A 24,153-nucleotide genomic window follows, 5' to 3' on the forward strand; every position below is an offset into this window, starting at 1 on the left:
TCTTACTTCCGGTTCCCGGATTCCTTCAGCACTCTTTATCTAAGTGAAGCAGACGCTTATCCCGTCAGCACTGCGAGACAACCTCCCACCCTTTGCTGGAGGATAATGTCTGCTGATCTACCTAGTGCAGATATGAGAAGGACAGGACGAGTCCCCAATTGACAATGCTAAATTCTTTTGTCGTATAAACAACCCTTAATGAAGTCTAAGAACACTGTACGCTGTTTACTTAAGAAGTACCGTAAGGGTACGCTAGTTGCGTAACGATCGCTCAGCCGTAGGCGAGACGCTCAAGCGTCACGTTCGCTCACGGCCCAGTGATCACAAGACAGCACGTTATTGGTTATGTCTAGAGTAATGATTCGCTATGGCGTAGCGTACGCTCGAGACCACGAGGAGATCACCAGCGGCGCAGACGCTCACAACGCTATTCCTTTATGTCTAAAACTTTTATCAATGAAATACACAGAATACCTTAATGTGAATACAGGGTGATTGTGCAACTTTGTGTAACCTAACTAACTACAAAGCTGCTTGAGCGTCACCGACGCTCAAGTGAACACTTAAAACTATAGAAAATACACAGATACTGGTTTAGGGTCCAAAGCCTATTAACTGTATTATATCTAATATACTTGTAAAAAGAATAACAGTACAAATGATACACTACAATATAACAGAGACTTCCTAACCAAAATACAATACTATCTAATACAATACAATACTAGTCTAGGGGAGATGTGAGAGAAAAGAGAAGGGAGAGAGAGAAATGGAGAGAGATGAGAGAAATTGGCTCACAGTAAGACAATGATTACGGAGAGAAAACTTACGCACAAGGGGAAACGATCGCATGCGCCTGGACATCCAGCACCCGATCTTCAGCAATGAGAACCGTTGAAGAGTGAGAGCTGGATGTGGTCGGCCTGCCTATTTATGCCCCACACACAATGCAATCCAATGGTCCCTACAATCTTGTCGTCCATTGGACACAGGAATTCGGCTTCGCATCATAACAAAAGGTCATAGGTTGATTCATACAGGTGGGCTGTGACGATTTCCAACAGCTCAGGTGGGTGGGAAACTGGGTTTCCCGCCGCATACCTGAGTATGAGTAAATAATAGAAATGGACATAAACTTCTTATGTCCATAACTATCCGCACGAGCGATTAATACGCTCCAAACCAACACCGGAATATTGTTAATTAAATACTCTTCCGATGGGTACCAAACACTGCTATATGATTCCTGTTAGACCCTTCGTACCATACAAAGAGGGATTCCTCCGTTCAGGGACGTTCTATATTAACCAAACTTTCAGGAACCATTAAAGGGATCATGATCTATAAACTACATTAATTATGAAAATGTGTAACGAATGAGTCGCACGCTACGACTACATAAACTCTACCGTAAATACGCATACCGTGCGCCCGCGGGTGCACGCTATTGCGGGTATGCGCCTTCACGGGAGAGCGTACGCATGCGCAGCGCGGACCAGCGTGAGGTGCAAATATGGCAGCATGTATAGAGATATTTTTCTGACTTTGACAATTTCGATCCCCAAGAACGATAAATAGGAAACCGGCCCCTCCGTTTTATCCTCGGCCACAGGAACGCCAAAGTGAAAAAACAGCGCTCGGATGCTGAACAGCAAGTCGCTGCAGCGCGGCAAATTCGCCGGTCCCACACACAGGAAATCATTGAGGTAATGCGCAACTCCATGACCCCCTGACGAAGACTTCACGCTCCAATGTAAAAATGTGCTAAACAGTTCAAAAAACGAGCAGGAAACGGAACATCCCATCGGCAAACATTTGTCGATGAAATACTCCGCTCCGATCCGAAAACCCATAAAACGGAATGAGTCTGGATGCAACGGGAGCAACCGAAACGCGGATTCCACATCGATCTTAGCCATCAGGGCCCCAGGGCCGTAACTACGGACCAGCTCTAGCGCCTCATCAAACGACTGGTACACCACCGAGCAATGAGCCGGTGGTATCGCGTCGTTGACCGACGACCCCGACGGGTAAGAAAGATGCTGAATGAGCCGAAAGGCACCTGGAGTCTTCTTGGGGACAACCCCCACTGGGGAGATGACCAAGTCATCCACCGGGGGTGAGCTAAACGGGCCCTCCATCCTACCCAGCCGTACCTCCTTATCCACTTTCTCGCGCAGAACCGACGGCAAGGCGCGAGCGGACTGAAGATTCCGGAGAGCCCGAACCGAAACATCGCTCGCAACAGGCAAGCGAAAACCAAACTTAAAACCCTGAAGCAAAAACTGAGCGTTCGTACTATTTGGATACCAATCCAACCATTTGGCCATGGCGTCCAAATTAATTGGCGTTGGTGCCCTGTGGAGCGATCCCGCTCGCGCCGGGTCTTGCGTAGCTTTGCTTACTCTGCGCACCTTGGCGATTGCCTTTAAAACAGGTCGAGGCTGGGTGGGAGCCGCCACATTGCAAGCACAAATGTCGAAACCGACACTGCTTGCCGAAGGAACAGGAAGCATTGTTAAATGCGAAGCACTTCCCTTTCGCGTCGGCCTGCCCTCCCCCGCGGCCGCCCAATCTACCTGTCTTGCCCGCTCCGCCGTCCGCTCCGCTCCCTTGGGCGGACGACCCTGCGCATTGCCCGTCCGCCCCCGGATTCCGGGACTCCCTTGCGGGTTGAGAAGTCCGGGTGACCTGGAGCCAGACTTCCACATCTTTGCATCCAAAGTCAATAACCTGCAAGCAGTCCTGTTTCTCTGCCTGACGATGTGCGCTGCATATCGTGTATCAAGTGCAGGTATCGTATGAAGTTCATATGTTCGTCAGGCCTATCTTCCAGGTAACACGCCGCAAAAATGCAAAAACCGGCCAGCCAGTTGTCGAAAGTACGGAAAGCTTCAGCTCCGATGCCCTTCTTAGCTGCCGCTGACTTATAGTCCTTCTTCACGTCCTTAGTCAGGACGAACATATCAACGTAATCACCCCTGCAGATCTTTCTACGGCAGCTATCCCGCAACCTCCTCAACACGGCCGTGTAATCGCAGTGTACTACTCCCGGCAAATCGCGGCGCTTCTTGGCCCTGCGAGCGTCCTCGCTAAGCCGCTTACGTCTCTTCCGCCTCTCCTGCTGCCCCGCCGCCCTCTTGGCGTACTTCGTCGCGCGCTTTTTTGCCCTAGTCATGCTACTGATGTCGGACGCCGGCGACGACAAGGAAGAAGAAGAGGAGGAACTTAGAGAACTGGAGCGCGTGCTGGAGCCAGACGCCGACTGCTCAGCCTCACCTGACGCTGTCGACTGCTCGGACTGGGAATCCTCCGGTGTGGAAACTTCGACATCCTCCTCGTCGCTCCCAACCACTTCAACTTCTCCGCGATCACCTGAAGAAGAAGACAGAGCAAAGGACCAGGAAACCACTCCCGGCGCCTGCTCGGCCCGCACTTGACGGTGTCCCAGCTGCGCCGCGGCCGCCCCCAGATCACGGCAAGCGCGAGCAATTCACTGAGCCGCCGACCCGGGCCGCGCACCGGACGCCCTTGCTTCCGCGCGTGCGCCGGAACGCCTTGCTGTCCCCGGGGATGCTGCAGCGGCCAACGGGCCCAATGCCGCCACCACCGTCGACAGAACCGACGCCAACTCACCAGAGGGGTCCTGACTTCCCCAAAAGTCACCGCCGGTACCCGCGGGAGCCCCCGCAGTTCCCCCGCAGATGCCGGCGCACGCCTCCCTGCCCGGCGCCCGGTAGGCGCCAACAGGGGACCCGACGACCAATGCTCCGCCCGGCTCGCTTGGGAACTGCTGTTTTCCCTGACCACAAGTGGCGTGGTCCCCCACCAGTCCCCTACCCTAACCTGAGCCTGCAGGCCCTCACCAGCGCTGTTCCGGCTACTACCAGCCCCCCGGCGCGCGCCCTCCCCCCGCAGGCCGGAGCTCTCTCCGTCCGCAGGGAAGGCGCCTCGGCGGGGCTCAATGCCGCCGTGCTCGCCCCTGGTACGTCCCCCCCGCCGCCGCTCCCCACCGGACTCCGGCTGCAAGGGAGGCAGCAGGGGAGATGAGAACACTGTCGGCGCCGCTGCGCGCACACGTGCGCGAACGGCGCCACTGTCTGAGAGCCGCTTCCCGCCACACTCCCTCCACCGCTGGGCCCACCTGAAGTGACCGTCGGACGAGACCCCGCGATGGGCCTCGTCCGACTCGCCGCCGCCATCCGCCCCCCTCGCCCGGCACCACCTCGCGGCCGCGACAAGGGGGATGAGAGGGGAGACGGACTGGGAGCCTCCATCGGCTGCCCGACCTGGCGCGCACGTGCGCGCCCACGGGCGCCCGTACCCGGCAACGGTGCCTCGTACTCTTCAGCCGGAGGTGCAGGCCGATGCCAGGCCACCTCCAGGCGTCTCCCCCGTGCTCACAGCCCTCCCCGCCGCCCGCGGCCGGCCGGTAACACCGGACCGGAAACCAGCGGCAAGGAAGACCGAGTCCGCCGAGCCACCGCCGCACCGGCGCCCGCGTCGGCCCCGGAAGACGGGTAGCCGTCAGCTGGGCCAGCCGGCCCATCCTCGGGCCCAGCCTCACCGCCTGATGAGCGGTAGCGAAGCTGGGGTCCCGGCGGCACGGCGGGGGCGAGAGGCGGCCATCATTCAAAAAGAGTGTGGGAATGAAAGGAGGGTGGCACAAACAATACACAGTGCACTGCAAATGACTACAATTGTTAACTAGCTAACGGTCTAGTGAATCTGCAATGCAGCACTCACCAGAAGGCAATTCAGCAGCAAGAGAGACCAAGCTGGCCTAGATGTCCCTATATATACTGAACCCTCCCCTCTCTACCATGGGCTGTACTTTCCTAACAGTTAGGTCCACCCCTCACAGGAGGTTTAACTCTCTCCATTCCTATGCATTCATTTCGCTCTCCATAGTCAAAAAAATCTGGAGTAAAAAAGTCTATGACATGTGAGGCCTCTCGATTTGTACGGGGAACAGAGTTCCATAGAGTCAGGGCCACAAAGCTGAAAACTCGACCCCCAGATGAATTCAAGGAGATTTTAGGTACTGTTAGTAGTCCTTCATCTACAGATCACAGTAATTTAGTAGGACAGTATGGAATCAGAAGCTGCTTCAGGCATCTTGGGCCCTGGTCATGTAGGGCTTTGAAAGTGAGTAAGCCAAGCTTCAAAACAATTTGCCATCGTACATGCAGCCAGTGAAGGGAATAGAGAATGGGTGTTATGCATACTTGCCTACTTTTGGAAAGCATTTCAGGAAGATTGTGAAAGGAACACCTATCAGTGCGGACGTGTACTGCTACATCTGAGAGATGTGTCATGAAAATGACTTACATCCAAATGTAAATGAGCCCCAAAATTAGTAAGATCTATTAGTTGAAGAAAAGACTGATATTTTGCAGGATTTGTTTGTGTACTGTGTTTTATAAGAGGTTCCATATACTCAGTGGTGTAACCAGAACTTTGTGGGCCCAATAGACAATTTTGAAGGGGCCTCTGTCCCAATGCTTCAAGAGAGACACCTCTCCGCAGCAGTTGTTAATGTTATGCCCCATAATAGTGCCCTAGTTCACATTATGTCACGCTGTAGGGCTGCCAGTACCAGTGCCGTAACTAGACATTTTAGCGCTGTGTGCAAGAAACAACATTGGCGCCTCCCCATATGTAAAATAGGGCCAGTGCGCACGGTGGCAAGAAACAAAAATATATGGCCATGGCTTCATGGGGAAGGGGTGTGGCCACAAAATAATACCAATTCATATTACGCTGTACAGTTGTCAGCATTATTCAAATGACACCGCACAGTAGCGCCACTTACACACATTACGCTAGGTAAAGCCCCTTTCACACATTATGCCAGGTAGAGCCCCTGTCACACATTATGGTAGGTAGAGTCCCCTTTTACACATTATGGCAGGTAGAGATTCCTTTTACACATTATGGCAGGTAGAGTCCCCTTTTACACATTACGGCTGGTAAAGTCACCTTTTACACTTACGGCAGGTAGAGCCCCATTTTACACATTACAGCAGGTAGAGCTCCCTTTTAAACATAACGGCAGGTAGAGATTCCTTTTACACATTACGGCAGGTAGAGTCCCCTTTTACACATTACGGCAGGTAGAGCCCCATTTTACACATTACAGCAGGTAGAGCTCCCTTTTACACATTACGGCAGGTATAGATTCCTTTTACACATTACGGCAGGTAGAGACCCATTTTACACATTACAGCAGGTAGAGCCCCCTTCTAAAAATAACGGCAGGTAGAGATTCCTTTTACACATTACGGCAGGTAGAGTCCCCTTTTACACATTACAGCAGGTAGAGCCCCATTTTACACATTACAGCAGGTAGAGCCCCATTTTACACATTACGCAGGTAGAGTCCCCTTTACACAAACGGTGTCTCTCACCACCCTGCGTTGCAGCTCTTCTGCCACCTCCGAACTCCTGAGCAGGCCAGGATGTATAACACAGCACCAAGCTGCTCCTGCCGCGCAGAGGGTCCTCGTCGATCCTGGCTGGCAGCTGGCTCGACTCCTCCAGTTCTGACTCTCACCGTACCGCTCCTTTCTCACCCTCTCTCCAGGAGTCTTCTAAGGGGGTCTTTCAGGCCGATTCTATGGAAAAACTAAAATGAAAAACAACCTTGAAAGAATCACCTAGGGCCTAGGCAGTCACACACTCACCCATCTCTCCCTCACTTCCCTCTTTCTTCCTGACAACCCCATCCCTCTTCCACTCCCTCATTCTCACTCCCCTCTGTCTCTCCCTGGCTCCCATTCCCTCTCTTGTCTCTCACCCCTAATACTATGGGGTGGCAGCATACCATGGTAGAGGGGGGGAGGGTTTGGGTGTCACCATCCGCAGCCGCCGCTGCATACTGCTGTAGAGGGGAGGGGGGGGGGGGGTCCGGGTGTCACCACCCACAGACACTGCTGTATTCTGTGGTAGGGGGAAGGGGGGGGGGGTTGGGTGTGACCACCTGCGAACAATGCTGCATACTGTTGTAGGGGGGAGAGGGGGTTCGGGTGTCACTACCCGCGGCTGCTTTCTATATTAGGGGGAATGGGTGTCATCCACCTGCGGCATTCTCCCTGGGAACTCGCCAGCGCTGTCTACAGCAGACAGCGCTGCAACACAGATAAGGCAGCCAAGCGGGGTCACAGCAAATGATGCACCCTCGGCTAAAGTGCGCTGTGCGCAAATCACACTTCGCACGCACGTAGTTACGGCCCTGGCCAGTACACATTATGCCGCACAGTATCCCCAATTCTCATTATGACATACAGTGTCCCCAGTTGATATTATACCACATTACAATTAGCAGGTCCGTGGCGTAATTAAATATATTGTAGTCCCAAGGCAAAATTTTGAAAGGGACCCTACATACCACCCAATGATGAAAAAAATATATATAACACATGTAACTGTGACAGGAAGGTGCACCTTCTCAGCTCTGGGCCCCATAGCAGCTGTACTCCCTGCACCTATGGTAGCTACACCCTGTATATAACACAGGTAACTGTGACAGGGAAGGTGGGCCCCTCTCAGCTCTGGGCCCCATAGCAGCTGCACTCCCTGCACTTATGGTAGCTACACCCAGTGGCAAACGCAGGATTTGCATGGGGGGGTTTCCAGAACTGGGCGGAGCCAATCACGGGGGTGGGGACTGAGGTGACCCAGTATATGCTGGGTCCGTAAAACTAGTGTGTCTGTGTGTGTGTGTGTGTGTGTGTGTGTATATATATATGTATATACATATATCTACACATATATATATATATATATACACACATACATACACACACACATACATATACATAGCATATTAAACATGCATACATATATATATATATATGTACACACACATACAGTACACATATATATACACATGTATATATATATATATCGTGTGTGTGTGTGTGTGTGTGTGTGTGTGTGTGTGTGTGTGTGTGTGTGTGTGTGTATATACATGTGTATATATGTATGCACATGGATATATATGTACTATAATTAAAATAAAGTAAACTTTTATTGCACTTACAAGTGCCACCAGGAAGACAGCAGGCTGCAGAGGACGCTAGACAGTCATTAATAATACTCATGCAGCTAAAAAAAAAAAAAAATTTTTTTTTTTTTTTTTTTTTTTAGTGGAGGGGGTTTCTGGGTACTCGGAAACCCCCCCTGGGTGCGCCACTGACACCCTTTGTTTATAACACATGTAACTGTGACAGGGAAGGTGACCCCTCTCAGCTCTGGGCCCCATAGCAGCTGCACTGCCTGCACATATGGTAGCTACGCCCTTGTATATAACACATGTAACTGTGACAGGGAAGGTGGCCCCTTTCTGCTCTGTACCCCATAGAAGCTGCACTCCCTGCACCTATGGTAGCTACACCCTGTATATAACACATGTAACTGTGACAGGGAAGGTGGCCCCACTCAGCTCTGGGACTCTGGGCAGTACAGACTGTGTAATGGTTAGCATTATTGCCTCACAGTACTGAGGTCATGGGTTCGATTCACACCATGGCTCTAACGGTGTGTAGTTTGTATATCTTCCCCGTTCTTGCGTGAATTTCCTCCCACAATCCAAAAATATACTGGTAGGTTAATTGGATCCCAACAACAACAACAACAACAAAATTAACCCTAGGTGAATGTGTGTGGTGTGCATGTGATAGGGAATACAGATTGTAAAATCCACTGGGGCAGGGACCGATGTGAATGGCCAAATATTCTCTGTAAAGCACTGCGGAATATGCGCTATATAAATAACTGGTAATAAATAAATAATAATAATAGCAGCTGCACTCCCTACACCTATGGTAGCTACGCCCTTGCATATTCTGTAAGTGGCCATGAGAAACTTTATTTAAAATGCATATAGCCATAGAGATAATTGTGCCTCATAACCTATGCAGGGAAATGGCACTGATGAGTCCATTTGAATATACACTGCTCAAAAAAATAAAGGGAACACTTAAACAACACTAATGTAACTCCAAGTCAATCACACTTCTGTGAAATCAAACTGTCCACTTAGGAAGCAACACTGATTGACAATCAATTTCACATGTTGTTATGCAAATGGAATAGACAACAGGTGGGAATTATAGGCAATTAGAAAGACACCCCCAATAAAGGAGTTGTTCTGCAGGTGGTGACCACAGACCACTTCTCTGCTCCTATGCTTTCTGGCTGATGTTTTGGTCACTTTTGAAAGCTGGCGGTGCTTTCACTCTAGTGGTAGCATGAGACGGAGTCTACAACCCACACAAGTGGCTCAGGTAGTGCAGCTCATCCAGGATGGTACATCAATGCGAGCTGTGGCAAGAAGGTTTGCTGTGTCTGTCAGCGTAGTGTCCAGAGCATGGAGGCGCTACCAGGAGACAGGCCAGTACATCAGGAGACGTGGAGGAGGCCATAGGAGGGCAACAACCCAGCAGCAGGACCGCTACCTCCGCCTTTGTGCAAGGAGGAACAGGAGGAGCACTTCCAGAGCCCTGCAAAATAACCTCCAGCAATCCACAAATGTGCATGTGTCTACTCAAACGATCAGAAACAGACTCCATGAGGGTGGTATGAGGTCCCGACGTCCACAGGTGGGGGTTGTGCTTACAGCCCAATACCGTGCAGGACGTTTGGCATTTGCCAGAGAACACCAAGATTGGCAAATTCGCCACTGGCGCCCTGTGCTCTTCACAGATAAAAGCAGGTTCTCACTGAGCACATGTGACAGATGTGACAGAGTCTGGAGACTCCAAGGAGAAAGTTCTGCTGCCTGCAACATCCTCCAGCATGACTGGTTTGGCAGTGGGTCAGTAATGGTGTGGGGTGGCATTTCTTTGGGGGGCCGCACAGCCCTCCATGTGCTCGCCAGAGGAAGCCTGACTGCCATTAGGTACCGAGATGAGACCATATGCTGGTGCGGTTGGCCCTGGGTTCCTCCTAATGCAAGACAATGCTAGACCTCATGTGGCTGGAGTGTGTCAGCAGTTCCTGCAAGACGAAGGCATTGATGCTATGGACTAGCCCGCCCGTTCCCGAGACCTGAATCCAACTGAGCACATCTGGGACATCATGTCTCGCTCCATCCACCAACGCAACATTGCACCACAGACTGTCCAGGAGTTGGCGGATGCTTTAGTCCAGGTCTGGGAGAAGATCCCTCAGGAGACCATCCGCCACCTCATCAGGAGCATGCCCAGGCGTTGTAGGGAGGTCATACAGGCACGTGGAGGCCACAGACACTACTGAGCCTCATTTTGACTTGTTTTAAGGACATTACATCAAAGTTGGATCAGCCTGTAGTGTGTTTTTCCACTTTAATTTTGAGTGTGACTCCAAATCCAGACCTCCATGGGTTAATAAATTTGATTTCCATTGATCATTTTTGTGTGATTTTGTTGTCAGCACATTCAACTATGGCCCTCATTCCGAGTTGATCACTCGCAAGCTACTTTTAGCAGATTTACTCACGCTAAGCCGCCGCCTACTGGGAGTGAATCTTAGCTTCTTAAAATTGCGACCGACGTATTCGCAATATTGCGATTAGACCTCTCTTAGCAGTTTCTGAGTAGCTCCAGACTTACTCGGTATCTGCGATCAGTTCAGTGCTTGTCGTTCCTGGTTTGACGTCACAAACACACCCAGCATTCGCCCAGACACTCCCCTGTTTCTCCAGCCACTCCCGCGTTTTTCCCAGAAACGGTAGCGTTTTTCCGCACACACCCATAAAACGGCCAGTTTCCGCCCAGTAACACCCACTTCCTGTCAATCACATTACGATCACCAGAACGATGGAAAAAGCCGTGAGTAAAATTCCTAACTGCATAGCAAATTTACTTGGCGCAGTCGCAGTGCGGACATTGCGCATGCGCATTAAGTGGAAAATCACTGCGATGCGATAAAAAATACAGAGCGAACAACTCTGAATGAGGGCCATTGTAAAGAACAAAGTATTTAATAAGAATATTTCATTCATTCAGATCTAGGATGTGTTATTTTAGTGTTCCCGTTATTTTTTTGAGCAGTATATATATTTCCCCAAGAATGTAACAGCTGCATAATGGGGATATGTGGTAATCAGGGAGATTGCTGGTCTATTCAGGGAGTCAGGGAGATTGCTGCTATTTCAGAGAGTTTCCTGCAAAATGACGGAGGGAAGGCAACTATGGTGTTATGTTGCTGTAATAGGGCGGGTTGGTTAATAGCCTGGCAGCTGCATTTTGTACCATCTTGTACCATCTGTAAGCGATACAAGGCCTAATTCAGACCTGATTGGTTCTGTGCGTTTTCGCACAGCAGCCGATCAGGTCTAAACTGCGCATGCGCCGGCCCATGCCAAACAACCGACGGCCGTCTCAGCCCTGTGATCGCCTCTGCCTGATTGACAGGCAGAGGCAGTCGCTGGGCGGGTGGGGGCGGGCTGGCAGCGCAGTCCGAGCAACGCAGGTGTACCCGGACCGTGCGGGGGGTGGTCCGCGATGGCTGCGTGATGTCACACGCAGCCGCTGCGACCCTCACAGCGACGAGCAGCTCCCTGCCAGCGCGCAGGAGCTGCGCTGGTAGGGATCGATTCCTGAAGTACAAAAGCGTCACCGCTGTGCGATGCTTTTGTACTTGTGCGGGGCCGGCCTGACATGCGGGGCAGACTAGCCCTGTGCTGGGCGTCCCCCCACATGTCAGGGAAGCTGATCGTAGATGTGCTAAATTTACCACATCTACGATCAGGTATGAATTAAGCCCTCAGTTCCTATGCTGGGAGACCAAGATAGAGGACATTGCAGTACCACTATTACAAACCATCAAATAACACACATAAGTTTGAAAAATCGTTAAACTTTTTATTTATTTATTATTATTATTATTATTTATTTATTTATTATTATTATTATTATTTTATTATTATTATTATTATTATTATTATTATTATTATTATTATTATTGTATATTAAGAAACAAACAAAAACGTGGGATTAATAATGTTAAAATACTAAAATGTTCTGAAAGTCATCTTGTCTGCCTTTTCTCATAGATATTCAAATCAAATATAATTAATGAAAGATCATATAATTCACAAATAGTCAAAACAGTACAGCATTTAAAAGTGGAATTTGTTGGTGTTAAAAATAAGCCAAGAACATCTGCCAGTCTCTGCTGTCCTCTGGTGGACAAAAGCTGTAACGGGTCAAGTTATTAAACTAAAGGAAAGGTGAATCTACCGTTCTCGGCAGTGTCTTTGCAAGAGAAAAATGTGTTTTTCTGGAGCAGGGTACATTGGTTTCCACAGGGAAACATCGGGTGTAGAGTCGATCTTGATCCAGAGAGGCACCAACAGGTTAAAGCTTTAAGCTGTCCCAGGATGCATTGTGGGGTCTCCTCTGTAACCCCGGCTCCTGGCACTGTGAGCTCAGTTTTGAGTTGGTGCCTGTAGAAGCAGTCACTAACAGGAGGGCTGCTCTGGGCAGCACTGAAAAAGCTTTTCCTGACAGAAAACATCTTGCGTCATTTTAACCCCTTCTCCACCCGACGGACCCGCGAATGCGGGAGGTTATCTCTCATCCTGCTCGCATCACTAGGGTGCGAGCAGGATGCGGGAGACCTGCCCACTCTTCCGAGGGTGCGGGGGACTACCCAAAAAAACGGGAGCCTCCCGCAGCTTCCGGGAGAATAGGTAAGTATGCCCCACACATATACAGATGTGTCTTCATCGAGTGAGCCGCTAGGTCCCATGCAACTCTTCTATTGTTGGACATCTTATTTGCTGAAAATTAGGGATGTGCACTTTAAATTTTTCGGGTTTTGTGTTTTGGTTTTGGGTTCGGTTCCGCGGCCGTGTTTTGGGTTCGACCGCGTTTTGGCAAAACCTCACCGAATTTTTTTTGTCGGATTCGGGTGTGTTTTGGATTCGGTTTTTTTTTTTTTTTTAAACCCTAAAAAACAGCTTAAATCATAGAATTTGGGGGTCATTTTGATCCCAAAGTATTATTAACCTCAATAACCATAATTTCCACTCATTTTCAGTCTATTCTGAACACCTCACACCTCACAATATTATTTTTAGTCCTAAAATTTGCACCGAGGTCGCTGGATGACTAAGCTCAGCGACCCAAGTGGCCGACACAAACACCTGGCCCATCTAGGAGTGGCACTGCAGTGTCACGCAGGCTGGCCCTTCAAAAAAACACTCCCCAAACAGCACATGACGCAAAGAAGAAAAAAAGAAAAAAGAGGTGCAAGATGGAATTGTCCTTGGGCCCTCCCACCCACCCTTATGTTGTATAAACAGGACATGCACACTTTAACCAACCCATCATTTCAGTGACAGGGTCTGCCACACGACTGTGACTGAAATGACGGGTTGGTTTTGGACCCCCACCAAAAAAGAAGCAATCAATCTCCCCTTGCACAAACTGGCTCTACAGAGGCAAGATGTCCACCTCATCATCATCCTCCGATTCATCACCCCTTTCACTGTGTACATCCCCCTCCTCACAGATTATTAATTCGTCCCCACTGGAATCCACCATCTCAGATCCCCGTGTACTTTCTGGAGGCAATTGCTGCTGGTGAATGTCTCCAAGGAGTAATTGATTATAATTCATTTTAATGAACATCATCTTCTCCACATTTTCTGGAAGTAGCCTCGTACGCCGATTGCTGACAAGGTGAGCGGCGGCACTAAACACTCTTTCGGAGTACACACTGGAGGGAGGGCAACTTAGGTAGAATAAAGCCAGTTTGTGCAAGGGCCTCCAAATTGCCTCTTTTCCCTGCCAGTATACGTACGGACTGTCTGACGTGCCTACTTGGATGCGGTCACTCATATAATCCTCCACCATTCTTTCAATGGTGACAGAATCATATGCAGTGACAGTAGACGACATGTCAGTAATCGTTGGCAGGTCCTTCAGTCCGGACCAGATGTCAGCATCAGACTGCCCTGCATCACCGCCAGCGGGTGGGCTCGGAATTCTGAGCCTTTTCCTCGCATCCCCAATTGCGGGAGAATGTGAAGGAGGAGATGTTGACAGGTCGCGTTCCGCTTGACTTGACAATTTTCTCACCAGCATTTCTTTGAAGCCCTGCAGACTTGTGTCTGCCGGAAAGAGAGATCCAACGTAGGTTTTAAATCTAGGATCAAGCACGGTGGCCAAAATGTAGTGCTCTGATTTCAACAGATTGACCACCCGTGAATCCTTGTTAAGCGAATTAAGGGCTCCATCCACAAGTCCCACATGCCTAGCGGAATCGCTCTGTGTTAGCTCCTCCTTCAATGTCTCCAGCTTCTTCTGCAAAAGCCTGATGAGGGGAATGACCTGACTCAGGCTGGCAGTGTCTGAACTGACTTCACGTGTGGCAAGTTCAAAAGGTTGCAGAACCTTGCACAACGTTGAAATCATTCTCCACTGCGCTTGAGACAGGTGCATTCCACCTCCTTTGCCTATATCGTGGCCAGATGTATAAGCTTGAATGGCCTTTTGCTGCTCCTCCATCCTCTGAAGCATATAGAGGGTTGAATTCCACCTCGTTACCACCTCTTGCTTCAGATGATGGCAGGGCAGGTTCAGGTTTTTTTGGTGGTGCTCCAGTCTTCTGTACGCGGTGCCTGCACGCCGAAAGTGTCCCGCAATTCTTCTGGCCACAGACAGCATCTCTTGCACGCCCCTGTTGTTTTTTAAATAATTCTGCACCACCAAATTCAAGGTATGTGCAAAACATGGGACGTGCTGGAATTTGCCCAGATTTAATGCACACACAATATTGCTGGCGTTGTCCGATGCCACAAATCCACAGGAGAGTCCATTTGGGGTAAGCCATTCTGCGATGATCTTCCTCAGTTGCCGTAAGAGGTTTTCAGCTGTGTGCGTATTCTGGAAAGCGGTGATACAAAGCGTAGCCTGCCTAGGAACGAGCTGGCGTTTGAGAGATCCTGCTACTGGTGCCGCCACTGCTGTTCTTGCGGCGGGAGGCAATACATCTACCCAGTGGGCTGTCACAGTCATGTAGTCCTGAGTCTGCCCTTCTCCACTTGTCCACATGTCCGTGGTTAAGTGGACATTGGGTACAACTGCATTTTTTAGGACACTGGTGAGTCTTTTTCTGACGTCCGTGTACATTCTCGGTATCGCCTGCCTAGAGAAGTGAAACCTAGATGGTATTTGGTAACGGGGGCACACTACCTCAAGAAATTGTCTAGTTCCCTGTGAACTAACGGCGGATACCGGACGCACGTCTAACACCAACATAGTTGTCAAGGCCTCAGTTATCCGCTTTGCAGCAGGATGACTGCTGTGATATTTCATCTTCCTCGCAAAGGACTGTTGGACAGTCAATTGCTTACTGGAAGTAGTACAAGTGGTCTTCCGACTTCCCCTCTGGGATGACGATCGACTCCCAGCAGCAACAACAGCAGCGCCAGCAGCAGTAGGCATTACACTCAAGGATGCATCGGAGGAATCCCAGGCAGGAGAGGACTCGTCAGACTTGCCAGTGACATGGCCTGCAGGACTATTGGCTTTCCTGGGTAAGGAGGAAATTGACACTGAGGGAGTTGGTGGGGTGGTTTGTGTGAGCTTGGTTACAAGAGGAAGGGATTTACTGGTCAGTGGACTGCTTCCACTGTCACCCAAAGTTTTTGAACTTGTCACTGACTTATGATGAATGCGCTGCAGGTGACGTATAAGGGAGGATGTTCCGAGGTGGTTAACGTCCTTACCCCTACTTATTACAGCTTGACAAAGGCAACACACGGCTTGACACCTGTTGTCCGCATTTCTGGTGAAATACTTCCACACCGAAGAGCTAATTTTTTTGGTATTTTCACCAGGCATGTCAATGGCCATATTCCTCCCATGGACAACAGGTGTCTCCCCGGGTGCCTGACTTAAACAAACCACCTCACCATCAGAATCCTCCTGGTCAATTTCCTCCCCAGCGCCAGCAACACCCATATCCTCCTCATCCTGGTGTACTTCAACACTGACATCTTCAATCTGACTATCAGGAACTGGACTGCGGGTGCTCCTTCCAGCACTTGCAGGGGGCGTGCAAATGGTGGAAGGCGCATGCTCTTCACGTCCAGTGTTGGGAAGGTCAGGCATCGCAACCGACACAATTGGACTCTACTTGTGGATTTGGGATTTCGAAGAACGCACAGTTCTTTGCTGTGCTTTTGCCAGCTTGAGTCTTTTCATTTTTCTAGCGAGAGGCTGAGTGCTTCCATCCTCATGTGAAGCTGAACCACTAGCCATGAACATAGGCCAGGGCCTCAGCCGTTCCTTGCCACTCCGTGTGGTAAATGGCATATTGGCAAGTTTACGCTTCTCCTCCGACAATTTTATTTTAGATTTTTGAGTCCTTTTTTTACTGATATTTGGTGTTTTGGATTTTACATGCTCTGTACTATGACATTGGGCATCGGCCTTGGCAGACGACGTTGATGGCATTTCATCGTCTCGGCCATGACTATTGACTAGTGGCAGCAGCTTCAGCACGAGGTGGAAGTCGATCTTGATCTTTCCCTATTTTTGGAACCTCAACATTTTTGTTCTCCATATTTTAATAGGCACAACTAAAAGGCACCTCAGGTAAACAATGGAGATGGATGGATACTAGTATACTTATGGATGGACGAGCGACTGCCGACACAGAGGTAGCTACAGCCGTGGACTACCGTACTGCGTCTGCTGCTAATATAGACTGGATGATAATGATATAAAAAATATATATATATCACTACTGCAGCCGGACAGGTATATATTATATAATGACGGACCTGCTGGACACTGTCAGCAGCACTGCAGACTCCTAAAGTAAGCTACTAGTAGTATCAAGAAGATAGAAAAAAAAAAAAAACCACCACAGGTAGGTGGTATACAATTATGGATGCACGAGCGACTGCCGACACAGAGGTAGCTACAGCCGTGGACTACCGTACTGCGTCTGCTGCTAATATAGACTGGATGATAATGATATAAAAAATATATATATATCACTACTGCAGCCGGACAGGTATATATTATAATGACGGACCTGCTGGACACTGTCAGCAGCACTGCAGACTCCTAAAGTAAGCTACTAGTATCAAGAAGATAGAAAGAAAAAAAAACACCACAGGTAGGTGGTATACAATTATGGATGGACGAGCGACTGCCGACACAGAGGTAGCTACAGCCGTGGACTACCGTACTGCGTCTGCTGCTAATATAGACTGGATGATAATGATATAAAAAATATATATATATCACTACTGCAGCCGGACAGGTATATATTATAATGACGGACCTGCTGGACACTGTCAGCAGCACTGCAGACTCCTAAAGTAAGCTACTAGTATCAAGAAGATAGAAAAAAAAAAACACCACAGGTAGGTGGTATACAATTATGGATGGACGAGCGACTGCCGACACAGAGGTAGCTACAGCCGTGGACTACCGTACTGCGTCTGCTGCTAATATAGACTGGATGATAATGATATAAAAAATATATATATATCACTACTGCAGCCGGACAGGTATATATTATATAATTAATGACGGACCTGCTGGACACTGTCAGCAGAATGCGTTTATAGAATAAAAACACCACACGACGAGTGTTTAACTTTTTCAGGCAGACAATCACAATATACTGGTGGTCAGACAGTGGTCACTGGTCAGTCACACTGGCAGTGGCACTCTGGCAGCAAAAGTGTGCACTGTTAAATAATATGTACTCCTGCTACTGCTCCCCAGTCTCCCACACAATTAAGCTGTGTGAGCACTGAGCACTCAGCACAGTCAGATATACATAGATGATGCAGCACACTGAGGCTGAGTACAGATATGGTATACTGTTACTGTGTCACTGTGTATCGTTTTTTTTCAGGCAGAGAACGGATTATATAAATAATAATATAATAAAACTGCACTGGTGGTCACTGGTCAGTCACTAGTAAACTCTGCACTCTCTGAGTACTCCTAAGCTCCAGTAAATCAAGTGTCTCACTCTCACTCTCTCTTTTCTAATCTAAATGGAGAGGACGCCAGCCACGTCCTCTCCCTATGAATCTCAATGCACGTGTGAAAATGGCGGCGACGCGCGGCTCCTTATATAGAATCCGAGTCTCGCGATAGAATCCGAGCCTCGCGAGAATCCGACAGCGGGATGATGACGTTCGGGCGCGCTCGGGTTAACCGAGCAAGGCGGGAGGATCCGAGCCTGCTCGGACCCGTGTAAAAAAAGCTGAAGTTCGGGCGGGTTCGGATTCCGAGGAACCGAACCCGCTCATCACTACTGAAAATGTGTCTTATTTGCAATGCAATGTGACTAGGACGCACCAGAAGACTGTGCTGATTAATTTTATGTACGACACCAGGGCCGTTTCTTGGGGCAGGCGAGCAGTGCAACCGCACTGGGCGCCCGCCGTGGCACTAACTGTGGCTCCCTGCTTCCCCCTCCTATTTCTGCTTTCCGTGAAACTTCTAAGCCGCTCGGGGGGCGGAGTTTCACGGAACCCCGTCCTCCGCGAAACTCCCCCCCCCGAGCGCAGTACAGAGGGGGATCCAAGTTAGGAAGAGGGAAAGGCCGGCGCGAGGAGCGACTGGTGAGGCGGGCTGAATCGCGGTAATCGCCTCTGTAAGTATTCTCTTTCTCTATCTCTCTCAATGTGTAAAATGGGGACACCTGCCGTAATGTGTGAAATGGGGACTCTTGCCTGCCGTAGTGTGGGGATTTAATGTATCAAGGGCATTGCGGTGTGTGGCATAATATGATGCAGGGGGCATTACTGTGTGGTGCTTAATATGGTAGAATTTTTTTTTCCTGTGGTGGTCGTGATCTGTTGGAGCAGGGTCAAAAACTGGATTGTGAGGTAGTCTTTTCAGACGAGGCCATGCCCATTTAAATGAGGCCACACCCATTTAGATGAAGCCACGCCCCCTTGCCGGGTGCGCGCGCAAGTTTTTTTTTTTTCCATCTAGGTGTGTGTGGGGGGGGGCACATTTTAATGTCATGGGGGCGCATTTTTAAATCTCGCACTGGGAGCCAAATTGGCTAGAAACAGCCCTGTACGACACCAGTATATAGTGTGTGACTGAGGGGGTATACAATTAGCCACTATAATGCGATCCGTGATCGTTGTTAAAGTTATCACACCTATCGGCCAAAAAAACTGCTTACCGCAGGTATGGGCGCTCCTGTTTTTCGACCTATCCTATTAGAAAATAGCGAAAACGGGTAACCTGCAATTGTCACAGACTGGGTAACAAAACAGACATTCTTACCTCTCAAGTGTCTGTCCAAGCTGCCGCTGCGCTGCAGGTCCGTTTGCTATCAGCGCTGTCTGCATCCACTGCGCAGTGTGGCAGACCTGCATCCGTTCCTGAGGTGACCCAGTGCTGCTGTCCCTATGGCTATGCAGCATCATCAGCCTATTATGTCTGACTCACAGTCTCAGCTACCCACGGCTTCCATGCCGCCACCCTTGCTGCTAGGCCGCAGCCACATGTAGTACAAATACAGCTTCCCTCTTAAACCAAACATGGGTGCTGTCATGTTTGGCCCGGTCACCTGATCCTTCTGAGCCTGTCCTGAGCATCCTGCTGTCCAGTTGTCTGTCCCAGCCAATCCCCGCACACTGGCTGCTTTAAGAATGCTGGAAAGAACTGCCTAATCGCCAGTGCTATGATTGTTATACTCTGTATGGTTGTTTGCTCTCAGCTGTTTCCAGGTTACCTTGTTCCAGGACATTACATTCTGCCCTGAGACCTGAGTTCCATCCAGCTTGCAGCTCCGCCTGGCTCCATCGATACTCACCTCCATCGGTGTTCCACCATCGATACTCACCTCCATCGGTGTTCCGTCATCGATCTCCTGCTCCATCTGTGTTCCGCCATCGATCTCTAGCTACGTCGGTGCTCCGCCACCAATATCTAGTTTATCGGAGATCCACCATCGATGCTCACATCATCGGTATCCTATCTCTAGCGGGCAGTAACCTTGTGCTAGTTACCATCTGCTGCTGTGTGCTCACCTATATTGGGACTTCATCAGTGGTTCACACTGCATCTTTTATTACATCTTGCCATCGATGTTACATCTGCTACAGCATTGCCTCTGACTCTAAGCATATGTTACTACATTTTCTGTGATACCGATTACTAAGTCTATTACCAACTGCCGCTATTTGTACTATCACCTGCGTGCTGAATAAAAGACTTATTTTATTATACCTTCTTCTCCATTCTGGTCACGCCTTAAGGCCTACGCTCAAGTGATACCACATCCTGGTATATGTCTAAGAACTTTATTAAAGTTCCCAGGTTTACATTCCAGTCAGCCCCTACGCCTGAGACCTCCACTGGTCAGAGTCAGACCTCAGGCGTGACAGCAATGTGTTAACGGAGCCGGATTAACAATGGGGCGGGTGGAGCTGCAGCTCCAGGCCCTCCAATGAAAATAGGCCCACAGCAGAACCGTCAACAGTGAGACTGGCCAGGCAGAGAACGGAGTAAAATCCTTCAGCGCTGTGCTTCCTACTGTGCAGGTTTTGTCACTGTTCTTGCGCCGTTGTGGACATGCTTTCCCTCAAAAAACATGCACCGGCCAGCCATGAGAACGGACAGGCAGAAGGCCCGGGGTGGAGGAGCCTGAAGATAGAGGTCTAGTAGTGAGCTGCTTAGCACTGTCTTCTTGATAGGATGTATGTGTACTACAGCAGCCAGTGCTGGCGATGCGGGGCAAATCTGCTGCTGCTGCACTGGACAGTGGAGACTAAGACATGGAGATTGTCAGCTCCACCATCCAGGTCCAAGTGCATGAAGAAACGTGAGACAGTTGATGTAGGGTCAGGTGCAGTGTGCACACTGGGACGTCATCTGCAGAGATCCTCCTTCTGTTACTGCCTGGGAGACGGAGTCACTAGATTACTACTCTGGAAGCACTGAGCAGTAATGTAAGTAAAGTGGATGAAGTAAGGAGCTGCTTGTTGTAATGTAACAACTTGACTGTTCTAGTAGTTGTTCCCAACGCACATGGGAGGGAGAACCCAGTAAGCACTGTCACTAGCAGGAATACCCCCATTCCGTAACAATCAGACCCCCTACACACATTCCGTCACCAGAATGTATGCAGTCACCACCTGCAAAACAGAATTAGGTTCCTGGAGCCTTCTCCCTACATTTTCAGCCCCAGTTATTATGTGGAATTAAATACAGTTAAAAGTGTCCCTCATGCACTTTTTCATTCTCCCTAGCCCCCTCTCTGACCAGCTGCATGTGTGGCATCCCACCCCCGTAAGATGCCCCTTGTAGAACACAAGTGAGGATTACAACCCGTGGCTATAACCGTAAGACCTATAAATTTATGGAACTGTGACAGCTGGAGATTCTGCATTATTAGTCCGGGTGCTAGGCAACCAAAGCTGCGCGGGAGAGGACAGCCTGGAGGGCGTTGAAACCCAGGGGAAGCGGATTGTGCCCAGAGAAAGAGCGGGAGACCAGCGAGGCAGCGCATTGGCTGACGACCTGGACAGGACGTCAGACGCCGGGAGAACTGGTGGGGAGCCAGTCCGGAGTGAGTGCGGTGAAGTAAGGAGTGAAGGACCGGCGCGTCCTCTGATCAGTTTGTAGCTGAACAGGTGGCCCACCTCCCGACATCCTGGTACAGGAGCGTGGTCAGAAGGGAGGTGGCGCAGAGTGGTGTGGTGACCTTACTGCGAGTATCCGGTGGTCGGGCACAGAAGAAGAGAGCATGTAACGCGGTGCTGCGCTGCCTGACAGGGCCTGCTGCACGCGGCTATACCAAGGAGAGCAGACCATCCCCCTCAGGCGGTGGACACGTGAGTCTGGCTAGTTCAGCCACTGGGTTGTGTGATATTTATCCAGCGGGGAGAGACAGTAGTAAACTTATTATTATTGTTATTATTATTATTATTATTATTATTATTATTATAATATGTGTACGGTATGGCACAATAAATGCAATGGCTAAAACTGCCCCTACAGAGATGTGTTATACACCAACGTAAAACTAATATGCCAATAGTGTACATGCACATGCAAAAAATACTTCCATACGGCCCCATATATCAGGGCCCTACACACTGGCCGACATGACTGCACGATATGAACGATCTTGTTCATTAATGAACGAGATAACGGGTAATTCTGAGTTGATCGCAGCAGGAATTTTGTTAGCAGTTGGGCAAAACCATGTGCACTGCAGGGGGGGCAGATATAACATGTGCAGAGTGAGTTAGATTTGGGTGGGTTATATTGTTTCTGTGCAGGGTAAATACTGTCCGCTTTATTTTTACACTGCAATTTAGATTGCAGATTGAACTCACCACACCCAAATCTAACTCTCTCTGCACATGTTAAATCTGCCTCCCCTGCAGTGCACATGGTTTTGCCCAACTGCTAACAAAAATCCTGCTGCGATCAACTTGGAATTACCCCCAACGTTCATATCGTGCAGTGTGGAGGCAACAGCAATGAACGACGCTCGGCCCCGATCTCATCTATATTTGCCTGCACTTCAATGCAGCCGGGTCGCCCGTCGGCCGTATCCGCCGTCGGGCAGCTCGGCGGCGGATCGGCCAGTGTGTAGGGCCTATTCCCAAGGCTGCTTTACATCTAGCACACAAATGCAGACTTATGTATTCTTTGCATTATAATACATAATTACAAATAACTCGGGCATCATTCACAGGTGATTATTATTAATAGGATATTTTTTTTCTTCTAAGTAACAGAGTTTAGTTCCTCTGCCAGACACCAATATGGCCACCGCTGACGCGTCACGAGACTGTTGCCTGGTTCCTTCTCACAGTTTCCGCCGTCCTTAGTTGCCTGGCAACCAGTGACAGCGGCGGCCTTTCAAACTGCAGCTGCAGCAGGAGACCCCATGCAGCGGGCGGGCAGCGCCAGGGAAGTGCTCTGCGCCCTGTGCCGGGCGCTCTCTGCCTCCGGGCACTTCTGGGATCCTGAGGTTTTCCGAAAGTCAAAGTTTAACCGGCCGGAAGCGGTAGGTGTCCCGCTCTAATTACTATCCATAACCATTTTGTGTAGTCAGATCGCGCCGGCTGTGGGTTTGTGTTGCATGAGAATGGGGACATTATATTTCTCTTTCATATGAAGCTTTGTTTGTTTTAAGATTTCCATGCGCAACTCCAGGTGGAATACATATGTTATGTCAACAGGTCGGTATGTCGTCAGCTTCATGCCGACACAGTTGTCATGTTTATTTAAAGTCTTTTTACTATGTTGGCATTGTAACTAAACATTATCATAAAACATAATGTTTAAAGTAATACCGCCGACACGGTTAAAATGTTATAACTTATGCTGGGTACACTTAGCGATGTGTGTTCCTGGCCGACGGCACGACCGATATGACGATATATCGGCTGTGCCGTACGCGGCTATGGGTCATTAGGTTCGACCACACTTAAGGGCCGCATACACTAACGCGACATGTCGCCGGCGATCACCCCAGCAGTCTCCCGCGGGGCAGGATAGCCCAAGATACATCGGATGCTGTCCTTTTGCATACAATGTATCCTGGGTGATCCCAGCCATGCCTGCGGGGTCGGACGTGATTGGATGTGCTGCACATTCAATCTGGGGGATTCGATGCTCACGGGAATGCGCATCGGATCGGAAACACCTCCAAAATGCCCGATCGCTCCGATATATATCGGGCTGAATGCCCGAAATCTGGCATTATCGTCCTAGTGTATGGGGCCCTTTAGGTCGACAGTCATTAGGTCGATCACTATTGGTTGACATGCATTAGGTCGACATGGTCATTAGGTCGATATGGAAAAAGGTCGACAAGTTTTTTTAAACTTTTTTTGGTGTCGTTTTCTTCGATAAGTGACAGAGAACTCCAATTAGTGCACCGTGTCCACTCGCCATGCTTCGGGCAAGGTGTCTCGCTTCGCTCGGCACAGGTTACCATTCCCAATCGTAGTCCACGTGAATCGTAAAGTATGAAAAAGTTCAAAAAATGAAAAATTATGAAACACTCATGTCGACCTTGTGACCGCATGCCCCGTATACAATGTATGATCTATTGTTCACGGCTGCATCGCATGCCCCGTATACAATGTATGATCTATTGTTCACGGCTGCATCGCATGCCCCGTATACAATGTATGATCTA

General features: G+C 49.5%; 1 protein-coding gene across 4 annotated transcripts in view; it reads left to right on the top strand.

Moving 5' to 3' along the window:
• Positions 1-22,776: 22,776 nt before the first annotated feature.
• Positions 22,777-24,153, top strand: part of LOC134980479 (transmembrane protein 121) — a 154,042-nt gene continuing 152,665 nt past the window's right edge. For 3 of the 4 annotated variants that reach the window (XR_010190409.1, XR_010190410.1, XM_063947321.1), the window contains exon 1: positions 22,777-23,013. Coding sequence is in view for 2 of the 4 variants with exons in the window: in XM_063947321.1 (XP_063803391.1) it covers positions 22,894-23,013 (120 nt within the window). In the remaining 2 variants the exon portion in view is untranslated. The remainder of the gene's footprint in view (positions 23,014-24,153) is intronic. The other variant, XM_063947320.1, reaches the window with a different exon arrangement.

Source organism: Pseudophryne corroboree, chromosome 12 (assembly GCF_028390025.1).
Source record: "Pseudophryne corroboree isolate aPseCor3 chromosome 12, aPseCor3.hap2, whole genome shotgun sequence".
Classification (NCBI taxonomy): domain Eukaryota; kingdom Metazoa; phylum Chordata; class Amphibia; order Anura; family Myobatrachidae; genus Pseudophryne; species Pseudophryne corroboree.